The sequence below is a fragment of the Cydia fagiglandana genome, chromosome 19 (assembly GCF_963556715.1).
Source record: "Cydia fagiglandana chromosome 19, ilCydFagi1.1, whole genome shotgun sequence".
Lineage (NCBI taxonomy): Eukaryota > Metazoa > Arthropoda > Insecta > Lepidoptera > Tortricidae > Cydia > Cydia fagiglandana.
The window spans coordinates 10481447-10502963 of NC_085950.1; the positions used below are offsets into that span (position 1 = coordinate 10481447).

The 21517-nt window shown below is 40.1% G+C and overlaps 1 protein-coding gene across 2 annotated transcripts; it reads left to right on the forward strand.

The window, feature by feature from the left end:
- The first annotated feature begins 13925 nt into the window (after nt 1–13925).
- On the forward strand, nt 13926–21339 carry LOC134673936 (elongin-C). Of its 2 annotated transcripts, none has more exons than XM_063531979.1 (3): nt 13926–14010; nt 15502–15718; nt 18465–21339. In XM_063531979.1, the coding sequence occupies exons 1-3, from the start codon at nt 13926–13928 to the stop codon at nt 18604–18606; spliced, it is 444 nt and encodes a 147-aa protein (XP_063388049.1). In that variant the 3' UTR covers nt 18607–21339. The 2 variants fall into 2 exon arrangements, with proteins under 2 accessions (XP_063388049.1, XP_063388050.1); XM_063531980.1 differs by having other exon boundaries at nt 15511–15718.
- Nucleotides 21340–21517: the final 178 nt, after the last annotated feature.

Sequence of the window (21517 nt, forward strand, 5' to 3'; positions counted from 1 at the left end):
CTCGCGCACATTTTTGACGCGCTTGCCCTATATCGCCGTCCGGGTAGCTCGCGTCGTGGCCGTCTCGGCTCCGCGGTGGCGTTCACTCGTCGCGATGGCAGAAAACATCTCTGTCACATTGACGGTATGGAAGCAGTTTTTCGTATTCGTGTCACATGGCTGTGGACGTATTTCTCGGGCCCTTATGCGAATTTCAGTAGACCGTTTGTCGAGCTTATCTCCCTACGCTTTTATTCGTATGAAGAAAGGAGAGGAATTGCGAAAAACGATTGAAAAAAGGACTTTTTCAAAGAAATACGTAGCGCTTGACATCGAAATGTCAAAATAATGAAGCCATAGAGCCATGTCAAAAAAAGTCCGCGGGATTTATGGTTCATCTAGTGATGTGATCATAATGATGAAGATGATGACTTTAGTATGTCATTTATTTTATTAATGATAATGATATAAATAAACCGTCACATTTTGACCAATGCTACTATGAAATAGACCAAATATATTATAAAGTATAGTAAACGTATATTTGAATGATCAATTGCTCATTATTTTTGAATTAACCGTGTCTGGCACAGGAAGTTATATATTAATCGGGAGCGAACTGTCACTTTTTTTGTCATACTAAATTGAACCTTATCACCGAGCCAGAAAGTTGTTCGTACCAGACTAGAGAAAACGGTCCACATGAGATAGAAAACCAGAGCCCCGTGTCTCACTCGCACATGTTGCCAATGTAAAAAAGATACCATTGTGGCAGTATTTATATCAATATACTACTGAAAGTAATTACCTTCATATACTATTTTAGTGCTATATTCCGATTACAGTTCCGATATCTTTTAAATAATTTGTTAATCATTATGATGTCAATATTATTAACTGATTAAACCAAGCATGTGCATAACAAAAAAAACATTAAATTGAATATGGTAGAAATTGTAGTAACTTTGGATATTAATTGGTATCCCCAACTTGATGACATATTTTTCGTGTACACACACACACACACGTGTACAATCAAGAAAACACTGTCAAACTCATTAGGGTGACTATGATATCGGTGCGATTTGGATCGGTCTTACAGAATTGTTATTACGTACTTAATGTAAAAATAAGTTTACCTAAATAGAGTCTGGCTACTGAAATTTTACCTAAATTATTGGCGGGAAATTCAAAAAATCTTGGGCTGGTCACACTTTGCTTAGTAGGAATTATAGTTTTGATACTAGATAATATTTTTGGTATTCTGTGCACAAGTAAGGTACCTATGGAAATAAGCTAAATAAAAGTTTACGTGCACTCAAAGTCAGCTTACATAATTTCTACCACTATTTAAAGTACAGTCAACAACAAACACATATGTTTACGTTCCAATATTTAGATTTTATAGATATTTTTCAGAACTTTTAGTTTATCCGTTTTTTTATACACTTGTCCTATTTATGAGATTCAGGCATTAATAAATTCACGTACTTAATCAAAGTAATAGGCAAATGTTAGAACTAGTACTTAAAGTATCAAAATATTTATAGAGCACCAACCTCCTAATTTGTTTACATTTGGTTAGGAGTTGTAAACATTGCAGTTTTTCGTTATACAACGCTACACGTCGACTTCGCACATTGTCGTAATTATTTACGAGCTTAAATAATAGTTTGCGAACATCACTCAGTATGGAAATTATTAATATTATTAACAATAAACCCCTTATAAACCGCAAACAATTTGAATGAATGACATAAATTGACAACTCACTTTTAGCTTTTTTTTAAATCATAGACAATTGGTGATACAACAACGAAATATCTGTCAACAATTTTTGGCTAGCCAGACTCTAGTATACTAATAAATAAATAAAGATATACTTATTTCGGCATGTTTAATTATTCGATTCATGTAATGAGAGCTATATAATTGCAAAAAAATTAAATCCAAAGTCCTTAGACATTACAGACTCATGTTTATACTTACTTACATAATATTTAATTACTGAAACGTTAATTCTAACTATTTATATAGATGTAATCGATTCTATATAGGTTGGACACACATTTCCGTCAGTATACAAAGGCGGCAAATTTGAAAATTTTGTTGCAGACCACAAATCTACGATGACGCTTACGCTTAAAGAATAGCTTAAGTATGCAAAAGGGAAGTCATCACGTATATGAACACACCATGAGTATGATATTGATAGTGATAGGTATTTTGTTAAGCATAAATAGTGTAAGATGCCGGTTTACACAGTTAAATGTAAGTTTTTATTTCGTTGTGTGCTAATATTTTATTATTTTAGTCAATACTCAAGATAATTTCGTGTATAAACATAAATTGTTACGCCACGCTACGCTAGGGCTTGACAAAATGAGTGGTATCGATAACTAGTCGGTATAGTATTAATTTATAAGGTAATTTGCGATACAAGTGTTGAAAGTAAGAATCAAATTCGTAACGAGTGGTGATAAATTAAAACACGACCGAAGGCAGTGTTTTTAATCGACACGATTTGCGAATTACCTAGTTACGTAGTACAACGTTTTACCCCATCCTGGATATCTGTCTCGCTCTCTCTTATAGCTGTGTTTTTGATGTAGGTACGGCGGACCACACCTTCCTCACAATCGACCATGATCGCGATTCAATACGCCCATCCCATCTGTAACAGCTTTTATAACGACTAAAAGCTGTTATAACGACTAAATTAAGTAAGGTTGTTGTGAAGCGTTTTACAGGAGAGAAAAGAACTATATCCATCTCTTTTCTGGGACAATTATACTAGCTGATGGTTGTAATAAGGTTCACTTTAACTATTTTTGGATTTTTGTATTTAAATAAATCAGAAAGACGTGTGATCTTGTACGGGTTTATTGAGCGACTAAAGGACAGATATAAATAGAAAGAGAAGGCGGGAATATACTTAATCATACATGCATAAGGTTCAAATTTAACCCAACATACCGCCCACCAAAAGGACACTTACGTCCTTTTCATAACTTCACAATAGTACAATTTAAATTGAATCAAATTGACATTACAAAGTTTCAGTATCAACAGGCAACGCACATAATTTTGATATAGATCGTTTCACTACAGCACTACCAGATTTAACACTGTACACTCTAGTAAAACCGTCTTCAGCAGGATGTTTGTCTATGATGCGGCCCAGTGACCATTTGCCTGGAGGTAAGTTATCAGTTTTGATAAGTACTATGTCCCCTATTTTAAACTCTTTTTCTTTTTTCAGCCATTTAGGTCTTTGTTGGAGTCTGGAGAGGTACTCATCTTGCCATCGACGCCAAAAATCTGCCAACAGTTTCTGCGTGAGTTGCCAGCGTGACAAGGTATGTATTTTACATTCTTTATAATCTGCTGCTGGAACAACGATAGGGGCTTCACCTATTAAGAAATGTCCTGGGGTGAGTATTTCAGCGTTTTCAGGGTCTGAGTTATCGATAGGACATAGGGGCCGGGAATTCAAACAAGCCTCGGTCTCTGAAAGTACGGTCGTCATCTCTTCGAACGTCAAATTTGTTGTTAGAACTCTCTTTAAATGGTATTTTATGGATTTGACGCCGGCTTCCCAAAGGCCACCAAAGTTTGGGCTGTAAGCTGGAATGAAGTGCCACTGTGTGCCTTCGATAGCAAGTGTCTCTGCGATTGGTCCGGTAAATTTCAATTTAGCTTCATTCCAGGCTTCTACAAGTTCTTTGTTAGCACCTACGAAGTTTCTACCCTGGTCGCTCCACAGGTGAGTACATTTTCCTCTTCTAGCGACAAAGCGTTTGAATGCTGCTATGAAAGCTTCTGAGGTAAGGTCTCCAACCAGTTCAATATGAATTGCTTTGACGGCCATGCAAATGAAAATAGCTATGTACGCCTTCACAGTTTTTCCTCCTCGGCCTTTGGACGTCAATATCTGGTATGGCCCTGCAAAATCTACTCCACTGTGTAGGAATGGTCTCGAAGGAGTGACTCTCGTCTCCGGTAAATCTCCCATGATTTGCGGTTTCGATGTAGCATTTTGTTTTGCACACGTAAGGCATTTCTGAATGTGTCTTTTGACTAAGGACTTTGCTCGTAATATCCAGTACTTAGAACGTAAGTAGCATAGCATTTCAGCCAAAGTGCCATGAAGTGTTCTTGTATGTGCATCAGCAATTATTAATGGCACTAAAGAGTTCTTGTTTCCCAGAATGATTGGATGCTTTCTGTCTTCGTCTATATTTGCATATCTGAGGCGACCGCCCACCCTGAGGAATTTGTTTTCATCTACGTATGGGGCGAGGGATCTTAGGGAGCTCTTTCTTTTTACTTGTTTATTTGATGTCAACCGTTCTATTTCTTCTTGATATTCTTCTTGCTGTACCTTTTTTATGCAAATATTCATGGCGTTTTGTAATTCCATTGTAGTAATATCCTTATCAGTGTCATCTGGATTTTTCTTGTGCTTTAAGAATCTTAGGCAATAGACAATACTTTTAAGTAGTTCAGTTAGGTTATCAAAATCTCCAAATTGTGTAGTTAATGCCTTTTCTTGTTTTTCCAGGTCTTCAATATTCAGGTAAGTTTGAATTTTCTGTACTTTTATTTCTTCATCTGTTGTAAAATCTTCTTGTTTACTAATATTTATTTCCTTTTCAGATAACCAGCTCGGGCCGTGCCACCACAGATCACAGTTCTTAAGCGTGGTCAGCTTCATCCCTCTTGAAGCGATATCTGCAGGATTATCTTTAGATTGCACATGGTACCAGTGTTTGTTGTTTAGGTTCTCAACGATTTCTACGACGCGGTTGGCTACAAAAGGTTTCCATCTATTGGGTTCTCCACAAAGCCAAGCGATGACTATCGAAGAGTCGGTCCATGCGAACATGTTTGTTGTTGGTATTCTCATCGCTTGTCCAATCTGTTTCATTAGTTTAGACAGGAGTAAAGCGCCACATAATTCTAAGCGCGGGAGGGAGATAGTTTTCAAAGGCGCTACTCTCGTTCGTGCAGCGATGATTTTGGTTGTTATTTTATTCTTGCTTTCAACTCTTATGTATACGACGGCAGCGTATGCGCGCATAGATGCATCGCTAAATCCGTGTATCTGTATCTTTTCTTCTTCTGAGTCTGTTGTGCCAAGCCATCTATCCATCTTTATATCTTTGACATTTTCAAAATCATCTCTTATCTGTTTCCATTCTTCTTCGAGCTCAGGGCTGACACATTCGTCCCACGACACCTTTTCAAGCCATAACCTTTGCATCAGCATCTTCGCCATAACAGTACTTGGTGCGATCCAGCCTAGTGGATCGAATAGCTTTTGTACATCTGATAATATCCCACGTTTAGTTGTGGTCTTTGGCATTGATGATAGTGACAAGTTGTATTGAAATTGATCTGCACCAAGGTTCCATACAATTCCAAGTGCCTTTATAGTTCCATCAAGGTTCAGTTCTATCTGTGCATTTGCTGATCTTTTATCTTCATCAATAGATTTCATAAATTCTATATTATTAGAGGACCATTTCATGAGTTGAAATCCGCCTTGTTTCAGGATGCGTGTTACTTCTTTAGCTATTGCAATAGCTTCCTCAACGGTTGCTGCCCCTGACAGCATATCGTCCATATAAAAGTCTTCTTTTATTGTTTTGATTGCCACTTCGTTATGGTTGTTTGTTTGTTTACCGAGTTGTTTCTCTTCTTCATCGATGGCAATCTTCTGAAGTGTCTTGACCGCTAAGTATGGAGCTGGAGCGGTACCGAAAGTAACTCGAAGCATACGGTATTCTTTTAAGTCTTCAGACTCGTCTTGTCGCCAAAGAATGCGTTGGTAATTTGCGTCCTCTTTTGTTACCAATATTTGGCGGTACATCTTCTGGACATCTGCCACGAAGCAGACTCGTTTCAGCCTCCATCTCATTAAAAGATTTCTTAAGTCATCTTGTAGTTGTGGGCCTACCATCAGTTCATCATTTAATGAGACGTTGTTTGATCCTTTGCAGGAAGCATCAAATACGATACGCGTGCGTGTTGTTTCTTTGTCGTCGCGAATTACAGCGTGATGTGGTAGGTATACCGCTTTATCTTCTTTTTCCCTTTCAGGTACTTCTTCTAGATGACCTTCTTCAAGGTAATCATTAATACCTTTTGTGTATTCTGTTTTCAGGTTCGGTGAACGCTTAAACCTTCTTTCTAGTTGCATGAATCTCTTTGTAGCTATCTCTTTTGTATTGCCATCAAGTACTTTAGGATTCTCAGTCTTAAATGGCAGCTTCACAATGTATCTTCCTTCTTGGTTTCGAGTGACTGTTTTTTCATAGATTTCTTCACATAGCTGTTCTTCCTTCGTGTATTTTCTTTTAGTGTCTGGATCTATTTCCCATAGAGACTTCAGTGTGTCTTCTATATCGACTTGATGGTGCATAACGAGGTAAGAATCTTCTTGTGACGTGCTATCACTCTCTCCAAAAAGAATCCAGCCCAGGTCAGTTCTTTGTGCGCATGGTGTACCTGGTGGACCTTTGACTAGGTCTGCTTGCAGTATTCTAGCGTATACTCGGACCCCTAGCAAGAGATCTATGGGTCCCGAGTTGTTGTAGTTCGGATCCGCTAGCTGTAATCCTTGTAGATGAGGCCATGGTTGTTGAACAATATGCTTTTTGGGTAACTTCTTGGTCAGCTGTTTCGACATAACATAAGCTTTAACCGGTAGGATAAATGTTTTATCCCACTGTGATTTTATTTGTAGCTCACAGACGTGGTTGATTTCTGTTTTCATGGGACCCAAGCCCGTGATGCTTCCTCTTACGTGTTGTCGGTCAAGCTTTAGTAGTTGAGCCGCTTTCTCGCTTATGAATGATTCTTCGGAACCCTGGTCTATCAGCGCGCGCAGTGGAATGATGTGACCTTGATTGCTTCTTGCTTCCACCACAGCAGTCGCTAATAGTGCTGAGTTCTGTCTAGTATTGAGATGTAACGCGATCACTGTGTTTGCTTGCACTTCTTCTATGTCTTCTACAACATGTAATGATGAAGCCAGTGGTTGTGAGGGACTCGTGGGGGCCACAGGCTCAGTCTGCTTTAGTTGATGTAGAAGGGAGTGATGACGTCGGTGACATATTCTACAGGACACAGGTACTCGACATTTTGATGCTGAATGCCCTGGTACTAGACAGTTGTAACATAAGTTGTTATTCTTGACATATTCGCTTCTCTCCGTAGGTTCCATCTTGGTAAACTCCTTGCAGTGACATAATGTATGACTTTCTTTACACATTACACAATTCCTGTTCTCAAAGGTAGGTGTGGCAACATGGCATGTACTTCGCTCCTTGTTTGACTTCACTTCCTTTGTATTATTCGTCAATAGTTCCAGCGTACGAAACTTGGCCTCTAGAAACTCCTTAAAATCGTTCCACTTCGGTAAGGGTTCAGAGTCACTCTTATACGCATGCTCTTCCCAGTCTTTATGCGTCTCTGGGTCCAATTTCTGAACAAGCAAAAATATCACAAGTGGATCCCAAGAGTCAACAGAAACATTCAGGTTTTGAATGTTGTGTAGACACTCTGACGTTGTATCTAGGAGTACTTTCAGTTGAGCAGCTGATTGTCTGGTCATTTTACGCTGGTTAACCAATTTCTTTAAATTATTGTTCAAAATTAATCGTTTGTTGCCATACCTTGTTTTCAGGATCAGCCATGCTTGTGAATAATTATCAGACGTAATTTGAATGTGCCTCAGTAACAACGACGCTTCGGCAGTAACACTTGTCTTCAAATAATGTAGCCTTTGTACGTCACTTAACATCTTGTTGTTATGCACGAGTGAAATGAATAAATCCTTGAACGCGGGCCACTCTTCATAACTTCCACTAAAAGTAGGTAACTCGATCCGCGGTAAACGTACAAAGTTGTTTTGTGTTCCTGCCATGGCATAGCTTGAGTTAGCAACAGAAGTTTCCATCAAAGTCTCTTGCACTAAACTTGAAAGTTTGTCCGACAAATCTCCTCTGAGTACGTTGTATAAATCTTCGTAAATAAAAAACTCTTCATTCAAAAAATACGGCAAAACACCCCTTTGCTCCGTAGGTGTAGCCTTGACTAACTCTTGATGGCTGTTGTTAAACGTAGACCAGTATTCGTCAATCATTTTAATCCGAGACTCGATGTAACCCTTTGTTAATCTCTCTTTAGGGCATTTCTTTAGGTTAACTTGTGTTTTTCGAAGCACTGTAGCACTATCCTCAAGCAGGGCGAGTAATTGTTTTTGTTTTTCAGTCATTGTTAACGATAAAACACTGCAATTTCACGTACAAGTCTATAAAACGTCGTTATAACTTTTTGCAATAAAACTTGTTAATAATCAAATAAACTCATTAGTTTGAGGTGCAATTCGTTAGCATCTGCCGGCTCCTTATCTCTGGAATGCGGCTCGCTATTGTTCTCGATGCCGGGCGGCCGGTGTCCGATGCACTTATTGATCCGGTTCGAAGGACCATATGATGGTTGTAATAAGGTTCACTTTAACTATTTTTGGATTTTTGTATTTAAATAAATCAGAAAGACGTGTGATCTTGTACGGGTTTATTGAGCGACTAAAGGACAGATATAAATAGAAAGAGAAGGCGGGAATATACTTAATCATACATGCATAAGGTTCAAATTTAACCCAACACTAGCATAGGGAAAATACAGTATGATTCTCTCTGATTATGTACGAATGAGAAAAGATCCTGGCCAAACTATACATTCAATCTTATGCTAATATCCCACATACATATGACTTATGGTCATATAGGAGACCTACCGGCGGAGTCGAATGAAACTTCCCGTTATAATAAATCTCCTATAATTAATAAATAAATATGATAACATTCAAATGACACGGAAAAATCAGCGATTGTTTCTGAATGTCATGCTTCAGCCTAAAACTCGTCTAACCATAGACGTGTGGCCAAAAAGGCCAGTCCGCCACACTACTCCCCCGCCGAGACCGTTGCTACGGTCGATAGTCAAAAAGATGGGACGGAAAGTGTACGGTTCGGCCGCTACGAGTTCTTTTTTCTGCAGTTTGTTCCTGCTCTAGCGGTAGATTATTGGTAGCAGATGCAGGCACTTGCGGAGTTAATGGCGTGTCAGGAGTAGCACTGCTGTGACTTAGATTTCCCCAATCGTCTTTGGACATATACGCTGGCTTGAGCCTGTCGATACTGACAGTGTCTGCTTTCCCTGCTCTCTCTATTTTAAATGTTTTGCTTCCTCTCTGCAAAACTTTATATGGGCCAGTGTACGGGGATTCTAGTGATCCTTTGACAGGTCCATGTCGTAGGAAAACATAATCTGCAGAGCTGAGATCCTTCGGGATATAGAACGGCCTCTGAGAGTGACGAGTGCCAGGAACTGGGATGATTTTAGCTATATGGTTGCGTAGCCTTTCCACAAAATTGCAATAGTCGACTGCAGTAGTTTCTGAAGGCTTGAAGAAGTCACCAGGTAGGCGCAATGGCTCGCCATATACGAGCTCCGCCGCCGAAGACTGGATGTCTTCTTTCCAAGCACTGCGGATTCCGAGGAGTACCAAAGGCAAAGCTTCTACCCAGTGCGTGTTGGTATGGCACATTATGGCTGCTTTTAACTGTCGATGGAGGCGTTCGACCATCCCATTGCAAGCCGGATGATAAGAAGTTGTTGGTCGATGCTCAGATCCAAGGATTGTCGCCAAACTTCGGAAAAGCTCGCATTCAAACTGTCTGCCTCTGTCCGTGGTGATTTTTGCAGGACAGCCAAAGCGGGCGACCCAGCCTGATATAAAGGCTAGTGCGCAGGTCTCTGCGGTGATGTCCGCCAATGGATATGCTTCAGGCCAACGCGTAAAGCGATCGATGACCGTGAGGCAGTACCTGTAACCACAAGAATAAGGTAATGGCCCTACTATGTCCATGTGGACGTGTGAAAAACGATGAGATGGGGTGGAGAATGATGAGATGGGAGATGAAGTGTGACGTGAAACTTTGTTCTTTTGGCAATCTGCGCATTCTCTAGCCCACAATCGGCAATCTTTCCTGATGCCAAGCCAAACAAATCTTTGCGTTACCAGGCGGATGGTTCCTTTAACGCCTGGGTGGCTCAGCCTGTGTACTGCGTCGAATACTTTTCGCCGGAAAGTTTCCGTTATATATGGTCTTGGGTATGCTGTTGAGACATCGCAGTACACTTCGAGATCGGAGTCAGGAATTCTCAATTTCTTTAGGTTCAGCCCTGTACCGTGTTGTAGTAGTTGATGCAATTCTCTATCTCCGTCTTGAGAATTTGCCAGCGCTTTGTAGTCGATCGTATATCCACCAATTTCTTCAACTCTGGACAGGCAGTCTGCCACTACATTTAGTTTCCCTGCCACATATTGTATGTCTGTGCTGAATTGGGAAATAAAATCCAAGTAGCGGAATTGCCTAGGAGAGCATTTGTCTCTTGTTGAGGAGAAAGCATAAGTAAGGGGTTTGTGGTCCGTGTAAATAGTGAATGGCCTGGCTTCAACCATGTGACGGAAATGCCTGATAGCGTCGTATATGGCCAGCAGTTCTCTATCATATGGGCTATATTTCTTTTGCGACGGTTTCAGACGACGAGAAAAGAATGCTAGTGGTTCCCAAGCTCCAGGTGTTACTCGTTGTTGTAGTACAGCGCCAATAGAGGTATCTGAGGCGTCAGTGTGGATAGCCAACTCAACGTCTGTTCGAGGATGAGCTAGGGTAGCAGCTCGCGAAAGTCCTTTTTTGCATGCCTCGAACGCTTTCATCATTTCCTGCGTCATCTCAATGTCCTGCGTAGGTTTCTTCTTTGGACCAGCCAGCACAATATTTAAGGGTGCTTGCAGTTCTGAAGCGCCTGGCACGAATCTTCGATAAAAATTAAACATGCCAAGAAATCTGCGGAGTTCTCGGACGTTTTTAGGTGCGGGAAAATCCAACATCGCTTGTACTTTGGTGTCGAGGGGTTGGATCCCTTGGGCTGAAACTTTATGTCCAAGAAAAGTAATTTCCGCCATTCCAAATTCACATTTTGCTACGTTAATGAGAACACCGTAATCTTGCAGACGCTGGAATAACGTGTGAAGGTGTTTTTCGTGCTCTTCTGTGTTGGAGGAGAAGATTAAGATATCATCCAAATATCCGTAGCAAAAATCTAAGCCTCGGAGCACTTCATCCATAAATCGCTGGAACGTTTGTGCGGCATTTCGGAGGCCAAACGTCATGTACGGAAAATGGAACAGCCCGAAGGGGGTTATGATTGCAGTCTTTGGAATATCATCAGGATTTACAGGAATCTGATTGTACGCTTTGACGAGGTCAACTTTAGAAAATACTTTGCTTCCTGTCAGCTGCTGTGTAAAATCCTGAATATGTCGTATTGGGTACTTGTCTGGAATAGTACGTGCATTAAGGGCTCTATAGTCACCACACGGGCGCCAGCCGGCATCCTTTTTAGGAACGAGGTGCAATGGAGACGACCATGAGCTCTCGGATCTGCAAGCTGTGCCAATTTCGAGCATGGCTTCAAATTCTTTTTGAGCTATTTTTAGGCGATCCGGTGGAAGGCGTCGTGGCCTGCTTGTAACTGGCGGTCCAGGTGTAGTGCGAATATGATGTATGGTATTGTGCTTGGGAGTGTTATGCATGCCGGCTGGGCGTGTAATATCAGGATACTGACACAAAATGTTATGGTAGTTCGACTCCCCTGACATTACTTTCACTGATGCGATAGATTTTGCTGACGGCTGAGGTGGGGCCGTGATGCTCAATGTTGTTGAGTTATCTATCAACCGCTGGTTTCTGCAATCGACTACTATACTGTAGAACGACAGAAAATCAACGCCAATAATCGGCTTGGATACGTCGGCGACCACAAAATTCCAGTTGTAAATCCGACGGAGCCCCAGGTCCAGTTGTAATTGTATCGAGCCGTATGTGTGTATTATTGAACTGTTAGCGGCAAAAAGTTCATAATTAGATTTTGCACGAGGTCCTCTAATGAATGTGCGCGGATATACGCACAAGTCTGATCCTGTATCTACTAGGAAAAGTGCTTTAGAGGTATGGTCCAATACAAAAAGACGGCCCGGATTTATATGGCAGACGTTGGGCGCTAATTTCGGCTGCCGCTGAAGTTTTCCGCTCCTGGGTAACCGCAAGGCCTAGTACAGCGGGTAGCTCTATCGCCGAATCGGTTGTGGTAAAAGCATATGGATTGATCTCTGGGTCTCGATGCGGAACGATCCTGACGGCGGCCAAACCTAAACGGCGCTCGACTGCCACGGAAACCGGATCTTGATGTGTGCGGTTGATTTCCAGCCTTTAAGGCAGCAACTTCCCTTGTAAGTTCAGTCATTTGCCTTGCAATTTCGGATATCTCCGTGCCATGAGCGGTAGTGCCCAATGCATGGACCTGCAGAGCCTGAGGAGCGACGTCGTGTACCTTGTCCGCAGATTCAGCTAACTCTTCTAACGTAGCTTTGGCTTGGGACGTAATAAGCGCCTGCAGGCTGCCGGGTAAACGGCTTATCCACACGGTTTTCAGGAAATCTTCCGGAATGCCCTCACCTGCCAACGCGCGTAAGTGTCGTAGGAATCGTGACGGCTTTCTGTCACCTAGCTCTTCGTGTTTCATCAACTGCAGGAACTTTTGTTCTTTAGACACGGAGATCCGCGATATGAGCTGCGATTTTATTTTTTCATATTTATTGTCAGCAGTGGCCCATTTTATAAAGCTACAAGTTACAATTTACAAGCGGAAGTCTCTTTCTAACCCTATGTTTTAGAACGAGACTTCCGCTTGTAAATTGTAACTTGTAGCTTTATAAAATAGGCCACTGGTGGGTTGCTAATAATATCTTTTACCTCTACGGCGTACTTATGCTCCAACTGGCCAATGACGTGGTTAAATTTGGTTGTGTCACTTGATATGCCGGCGATAGCGAACTGGGCTTCCATTTGCGAGAACCATAATGCGGGTTCCTCTGGCCAAAACGGTGGAGTGCGTACAGTGACTTTACATACCACACAAGGGGCTTCGGTAGCGGTCTTAGTTTCGTCCGTCATTATTTTATGATTGCTTGTAAATTTATTATGCGATACTGTTTCAATCGGGGTCACCAATATAGGAGACCTACCGGCGGAGTCGAATGAAACTTCCCGTTATAATAAATCTCCTATAATTAATAAATAAATATGATAACATTCAAATGACACGGAAAAATCAGCGATTGTTTCTGAATGTCATGCTTCAGCCTAAAACTCGTCTAACCATAGACGTGTGGCCAAAAAGGCCAGTCCGCCACAGTCACCCTAATTAGAAAGAGATGGAGGGCTCAGGTTTGATGTCTCATGTGGACACACTTTTTGGCCAGTGTACACTATCCCGTTTACTCTCTACGTCCGTGGTCTGGCATAGATATAATATACTAGGCTTAGACGTAGTCTTTAAGTATATTATATCTATGAACAATTCGATCTTTCACTTAAAAAAACTAAAAGACACTATGCTATGCTCTATGCCCAAAAATTGAAATCTGTCAAATAGTTGAAAATAACCTGACCATTTCTATCTATTTTAATTATATCAAAATAATCAAAGAGTCAATCTACATTTAGAGTATTGATTTATTTTAAAACTGTAAGCTTATACCGAAAGGCAAGTCTAATCGATGATATGATATATTTTATATACACTGCAGGCACTAGTCATGGCTCAAAATATTTCATGGCTATAACTAAGACGATTTTTGTTCTTGTTCTTGGTTCTAAATTTGTACGGTCTCTACCCTACAATAATAGCTAGACTAAGGCAATACCACACGTAATGTAGTTACATGTAAATCGCACACCCTTCGTTAAGGTTAAAGATGTAGTGGATACCTACATGTTTTGCTTGCCTTGCCTTACAGAGTCATGTCGGAACAAAATGTTGCCGTTGGATCGCCCGCCGCCGCCTCCGCTACTGCTATCGAGGAACGTTCGGCTAGCATTGCTCCAGGTATTTATTACGAGCCCCGATGCATATGTTTTCGTCAGGTGACCCCATTTTTTGAGGTTCTCGCGTTTGTTCAAAAATAATGTTTTTGATTAATAATTACTATTATTTAATGCTTATACTAATGTAATTTAATTTTATATGGTAATACTCTGCAAGAACTAAATCCAAATACAAGAAATACCGTTTGTACTGAAAGAAAAAAAATAATGTTTTTTTTTTTGACGGGAAGGATTACAACATATGTGAAAAGGGCTATTACCAGGGAAAGCAATAGGGCTCTGCCAATGTACTGACAATTTTGTTTCGAGCCCATGCATGCAGCAGTGCTGTAAGAGAGGACAATATGATTTGGACAACGTTTTTGAAAACTCCTTTTTTTCAGCAATAAAAGTCTCATGCAATTTTATTATACGATCAAAATAAACTACATTAAACATTGCTATTATGGTTCCCATTACTGGGTCATTATATGTTCATGTGTAAAATTTATTAAAATAAACAAAATTGTTGCGCGGAACTAGACGAAATCATTTGCATCAGGGCTAGTAAAATTTGTTTTACATTTATCAAATTAACCAAAAGATCTCTAAATACCTATAGAAGGACTTTACTGTAAAACCCTTCATTAATATAATTATGAGAATAAGTAATATTGTTTATTATTTATTTAATAAGCCGGTAAACCGAAATAAAACCCTTTTTTCTGTTAAAAATATTGTTCCTGAATATTTTTACAAAAGATGATGAACAGCAAAATAAAAATGAATTGCATGACTCTTTCAAAGATAAGATGGATTAAACTTATCATTAAAGATGCAATAAGGATCTTGATAATTGTCTGCATGATATAATTCAAGCAAATAAGTTTGCTATCAGAAAATGTGTCCTGTATAGTACAAAAGTCATTTGTAGCCATTGGCCCACATTAATTTTTAGGGTTCCATACCCAAAGCGTAAAAATGCGACCCTTTACTAAGACTCCACTGTCAATCTGCTTATCTGTCTGTCTGTATATATCTAAGAGAATTTCTCTTATAAAATTATTTTTCCTTTGCTTTACAATACACTCACGCTCCAATGCGCATTACCGACATTATTAGATGTTCCGACTGAACATCTAGCGACCTTCACCAAGGAGGAGTTTTGGCCGAAGGGTGTCAAGTTTCGGAGGTTCCGCGGCCGGCTCCCTGACACTATGGGGTTGCGTAATGCATCACAGCCATAATGTGATTTGTAGTGTTTAGTTTTAAAATATATGTTTATAATATGTATGCTAGTTTTAAGGTATTTATGTATGGGCTACTAGTTGCCTGAAATAAAGATTTTCATTTCATTACATGTTCTGCCATCTTGTAGCCTAAATTCAACTAAATTGGAAACTTAAACTTAACATTTAGGTACTTACACTTTGTGCCAATAATCAGTAGGCTCCCGTGCTGCCCCCTACATTTCCCTATATTTTTTTGTAATATCACAATAAATTTCCCATAGGCTCTGTAGCATCTGCTGCTTCTGAGGAGAAAGAGAAAGTCTATGGAGGCTGCGAGGGCCCCGATGCCATGTACGTGAAGCTGGTGTCCTCAGACGGCCATGAGTTCATCGTGAAGCGAGAGCATGCGCTGACGTCTGGCACAATCAAGGCTATGCTCAGCGGCCCCGGACAGTTTGCTGAGAACGAGGCCAATGAAGTCAACTTTAGGGAGATTCCGTAAGTTTTACATTTTATATGATTGTCACAAAACTTGCTCACTTTCAACTATAGTCTGTATCTTTAGGTACCATACCCAAAGGGTAAAAACGGGACCCTGTTACTAAGACTCTGCTGTCCGTCTGTCACCAGGGTGTTCCTCATGAACCGTGATAGATGACCAGGCCCGGATCAGTGACAAGGTCTTGCAAGCCATACACCCCCACACGCTTGTGATTTTGTAAGCTTGTGGAGACATGAGCTTGCCAAGCGTGTGATAGTAGCATTATGATTAACATACTTACTACGGCACTGGGCCGAAAGACTACTTCGTCAATTTGTGTAAAAATGTCCTATAATATTTATTTATTTATCCAAACACCAATAACAGGTACCCTATGATGATACGGTAAAATGTGTTAATCTTGGCTGGTAGAGAATCCTCTATTTATAGCTTTAAGTTAAGTACATTTTTATATGAATGTGTAACAGTGGCGGCGCGTCCATAAAAGCCGATTCCCACCGGCTTGCCTGTTTTTGGACGTTTGAGCAGAGTTGTAATGGAAATATGTAAGCCAAATTAGCCCCGGCTTGCCTATGGATATGTTTGACGCGCCGCCACTGATGTGTAATTTCGTTTTATTAGCCGGGTCCATACAGAGCGAGCATAGGCGCGAGGCAATTTCCTCGCGCAAAAAACGGCCAGTGTAGAGGTGCCTCGACCGATGCGGCACCCGCGAGGCACGTCTACACTGGCCGTCTAGTGCTTGGTGCGCTGGACACGGCTATTGCAATAAAGAGTAAATTGTAGAGATGCACCGGATATCCGGTTACTATCCGGTATCCGGCCTATCCGGCCATTATTTTACTATCCGGCCGGATACCGGATAGTGCCCTACTATCCGGCTGGATACAGTATAGTAACATTGCTTGCTTTCGGAGTAAACAAATTGGATTTAAGAAACAGACACGGTCATAATCATACTTGTTTATTATTTTATAACAATTTAATCATTCCACTGACTTGCACGCGCACTCATTTCGAACCTAGAAATGAGTCCGCGCGAACGTTTACTAGGAAACAGGTAAAACCTGCAGAATGCGCACCTGAAAAACCGAAATGTAGGTATAGTTCCGCTGGCCGAATATTCGGCGGCCGGATATCCGTTGCATCTCTAGTAAATTGTTATATAAATAATAATGCTTGTATTTTTTTATATCAATGTATAGTACATTATTGCAGAGGCCGGGAAAGGGCAATTCGTGGATGAGTTTCGATTTTGTCGGACGACGCGAAGCGGAGTCCGACAAAGAAGACGAATCCACGAATTGCTATTCCTGCCGAGGCATATATAGTGCTTTTCTCCAAACATGCGAGGAAATAAGCTAAAATAATTATTATTTAAGCATCAAGCATCACTCAAATCAAACCTTCACATCCAAAATGTCAAAAACAATTTCCCTCTTTAGTTAATTTTTAAAAGTTAAAGGCACAAACTTATTCTGCCATTCAGTACCATTCAATATTCGTTCATTCAATATAATTGCGCAATATAGTTTGTCAAACCAACTTTTCAGTCAGTAAGAACCAGGAAAACTACACCCATCCTTTTCTTTTGGGTGCTAGTACTAGTGTAAGACAAAGATAGTATGATTCTCTTTGTCTATGTTTGAAATGAGAAAGTCCTTTGACAAACTATGTAAGCTTTATGAACACGGATGAGATTTAAAAAAAATATAAAAATAATCTTTGATTTTATTAAGCAGTATTCGCACGATCATACACGTGAAATGATAGCTGATCGGGTCGTGTAGAAGCGGCTCGCGGCAATAATAATTGGCTGTTTGCGTTTTTTATTATTAAAAAGTAAAAAACACTACAGTAATAAGTTATTACTGTAGTGTTTTTTTACTTCCCGTCCGCTAGAACAGGACAGCGATAGTTTGATGTTTTTTAGTTAGAGTTTGACATTAACGAAGAACTTCCCCTACTATTTTTGCTACAGTAAGGTGAACATTTCCGAGCATATTGGAGAAAATTTTATTTGTGTCGTTGGCGTACGTGTCGCCATCAACTTTAGATTAAGCCAGGTCCTCACAGAAAACTAGCGCCACGGTTTGCCGCGGCATTATGCTGAGTGGGGATCCTATTTTAGCGTCCTAATGTATTTTTATGTCTGCATGCTTTTCTTTTTTCACATCACCTATTCGGAAAGGGACTTTTTCTTCCCTGCTAGGAGGGATCAAAGTGGTACTTTTCTTCCCTGCTAGGAGGGATCAAAGTGGCATTTTTCTTCCCTGCTAGGAGGGATCAAAGTGGCATTTTTCTTCCCTGCTAGGAGGGATCAAAGTGGCATTTTTCTTCCCTGCTAGGAGGGATCAAAGTGGCATTTTTCTTCCCTGCTAGGAGGGATCAAAGTGGTACTTTTCTGTTGTAGGACACATTTTTTTTTTTTTCATTTTTACATAATTTTTTTTTTTAGCCTAAATAGTGTTTTGATACATGATAATTTCCTCATTTATTTATTTATTTTTTTATATTCCTCATAGTTGATGTGAAAAGCAGTATGTGTTACACGGTATCAAAATTATTTCGTCTTGGGCGTTAACACTTGAATCCCTCATTACGCTCAGGATTCAATGTACGCCCTTGACGGAAATATATCATTTTGATCCCTTGTAACACAAACTACTATTTCCATGTACTATGTTGTGGCGTTAAAATGTATTTCTTCTTCTTCTTCTTAAACTAATGTTTTCCCCACAGATCCCACGTCCTCCAGAAAGTGTGCATGTACTTCACGTACAAGGTGCGCTACACGAACTCCTCCACCGAGATCCCGGAGTTCCCGATCGCGCCCGAGATCGCCCTGGAGCTGCTCATGGCGGCCAACTTCCTCGACTGCTGAGCTATCCAATAATATCTACACACAGTGGCGACGCGGCTAAAATATCCATCTTGCGAGCAGAAAAGGCATTCCTGGGTGAATCAACTTTTTCTTGTCACTAGTTGCCATGGTTACGGTCTCCTGTGTTACTCTTAACACTTTGATTGCCAAGCCAAAAATGGCGAAAATACCGAGATGGCCAACGAATGTCGAATAGGTAAATCTCTTCTCTAGTGGCCAAAACGAATGCCATAAGCCAGCGGTCGGCAACCTTTTAGCAGCCAAGGGCCACATAGTAGTTAGCGATGTTAACGCGGGCCGCACTTTGTTAATATTTATGACTTTATCAGATATTGTCGTTTGTTAATATTACATACAAAATAGCCAGGGAGACTCGCGGGCCACAAGTGAGAGGTTCGAGCCAATACGCTACGGCCACTATTTTGCAGCGCGAACAAAATTGTAAGGCTTTATCACGCGACATCGCGTCATCGGCCACAGGGTAATGGACTGCAGCGTCGCGTGATGTGGCAATCAACGTGTTAAAATACCTATTTCGTATTTAAATGAACCAAACTTTGGTAACTTTTGGTAGTTACCAATAAATTCAAGTTTGAACCTATAACTATAAGGCCTTTCCATAATGGGACATCTACTAAGCACGTTTGTAGAACATGGTACAGCAGCACTTCTAAGAAACTATGCTACTATTGTCTCCTGGCTGATGGGACAGAATAACAACAAGAAATAGTTGATCAACCCTCCTGAAAAGTGTGGCTATTTTTTAACACTACCGATAAAGCTAAAAAGCCGATATTTGACATGATAACGTTTGGTAACTTAGGCCCACTTGCACCATCCCACTAACCCGGGGTTAAGCGGTTAAACCGTAAACATTGTGTCAAATTGTACTGGTTACCATGGTAACTCCAGGTTTAACCGGTTAACCCCGAATTAGTGGAATGGTGCAAGTGAGCCTTAGCATTAAATTCTGCAGGTTATTAAAGTAGCTGCCATACGCGTAACATCTTCGACAAGCAGACCTTTTGTGGAACGCCCCCTGAGTTACACTAAATTACTTTTCCTTGTCAAAACGGGCAAGCCGATGGGAATTGAGTTATGTGAACGCGTCGCCACTCGAATATTCAAAATCAACTTAATTTTCTTTCAAGAGCTATACACGGGCATTTTTATTTTAAATTTTACTTTAAAGCCCATGAGGGTTACTTTCCGAAGTAGCCAAAAATGTATTGACGACATTGCTGCCTCACTACGCTTAACAGTATGTTGCATTGGAGATTCCTTATATACATTAACGACCGGTCTGGCCTAGTGGGTAGTGACCCTGCCTGCGAAGCCGATGGTCCTGGGTTCGAATCCCAGTAAGGGCATCTATTTGTGTGATGAACACTAATATTTGTTCCTGAGTCATGGGTGTTATCTATGTATATAAGTATGTATTTATCTATATAAGTATGTATATCGTCGCCTAGCACCCATAGTACAAGCTTTGCTTAGTTTGGGGCTAGGTTGATCTGTGTAAAGATGTCCCCAATATTTATTTATTTATAATCAACCTTATTCACGAATCTTGTTCAAACTAGTCTTCTAATGTAACATACTGTACTGTTGATACGTGGCGGTGCATCTTAACACATTCATTGCCACCCAACCAAACAAGACGTCCGCGCCAGGCCACAACAAATTCGTCATATAAAGCAGTAGTACCACAATCCCGACTATCGGGTAGTCCGGCCTGGGAACGAAATCATAAAATACCCGATAGTCGGGTTTTCGGCACTGAATGTGTTAACAGTGGTAGTTGAACAATTTTGTAATTAAATACATATGATTCATTGAAGCATTATTTATTAAGCTAACATAAAATAGCAGAAATATAAATTCATCAATCGATTTTTTGGATCTCATATCCTATTTTTGTGCTGATAATATTAAAATTGTATTTTCTTGATCTTTTGACCGCTTTTGTCGTATTCAAAAATGTCACACACACGCCAACATTATTGGTAATATTGGAACAAACTCACGCGAAAGAATGAAGATTATGTTTTTAACGTGAATCGTTCTTGGCGCTATGGGCCATTTCAAGACGCATTAACCCTTTGACTCCAACAGTCTGCTATAGCCAACAAAGGTTCTGGTACAAAATAAACCCTAATACATTATACTAAAGTTCACTATTGCGTGTGATATGAGATAGTCGTGGCGGTCAAAAGGTTAAGGATTCTTGTCACTCTGTAGATATGATTCAAGTTCAAACATGATATTTGTTAAATCAAACATAATTAATATTGTATAGTTTTGAGAAGTGCTGGACTAAATAAAGTAACAGAGTAAACTAGACAATCGTACTATAAAATATAAGCTACTAAAGAATTGTCAAATGACAATGACTTCGACTGGGTTGGAATAAAGGCCAGTTGAAAATAAGCCTTATGTAAATGTCAGAAAGTATAAATTGTGTATTGTCTGACAAAAAAAACATGTCAATCTGTAGTTGCATTTTCTTTTGAGTGTGAAACTGCGGTATGTAGGTACCTACCCTTTTAAAATAAAGAAGGGTTTTTTCTCTGTCCTCGCTAATTTAATCATAATTTAGTTTTGGTATTTTGTACATAGCGTATGGTTCCAACTTTACGAGTGGACATGTCCAGGTATGTTCATTTTATCAAACTAATTCTTGAAGTCTTTGCTTTGTATTTTTGTTAATAAAATGTAAATTTAATTTGTAAACATGTTTTATTTATTTTTATGCATCCTTGTCTTCTAGTATTTATTCGCCTCAACCTAGTATCTGATAAAAATACAAAATATTACTATGGAAGACAAGATCAAAACTACGAGTCAATTTTTTTTTAATTGCCTCATTTGAAAGACTGTAACTCTTTTCATACAAGCAATAGGGAGTATT

Excerpts from the sequence above, each read along its gene's own strand:
- LOC134673936 (XM_063531979.1), top strand. The coding sequence starts at position 13,926 with ATGTCGGAACAAAATGTTGCCGTTGGATCGCCCGCCGCCGCCTCCGCT. Across the intron at positions 14,011-15,501 it reads TTCGGCTAGCATTGCTCCAG|GCTCTGTAGCATCTGCTGCT; the intron begins GTATTTATTACG and ends AATTTCCCATAG. Across the intron at positions 15,719-18,464 it reads GTCAACTTTAGGGAGATTCC|ATCCCACGTCCTCCAGAAAG; the intron begins GTAAGTTTTACA and ends TTTTCCCCACAG.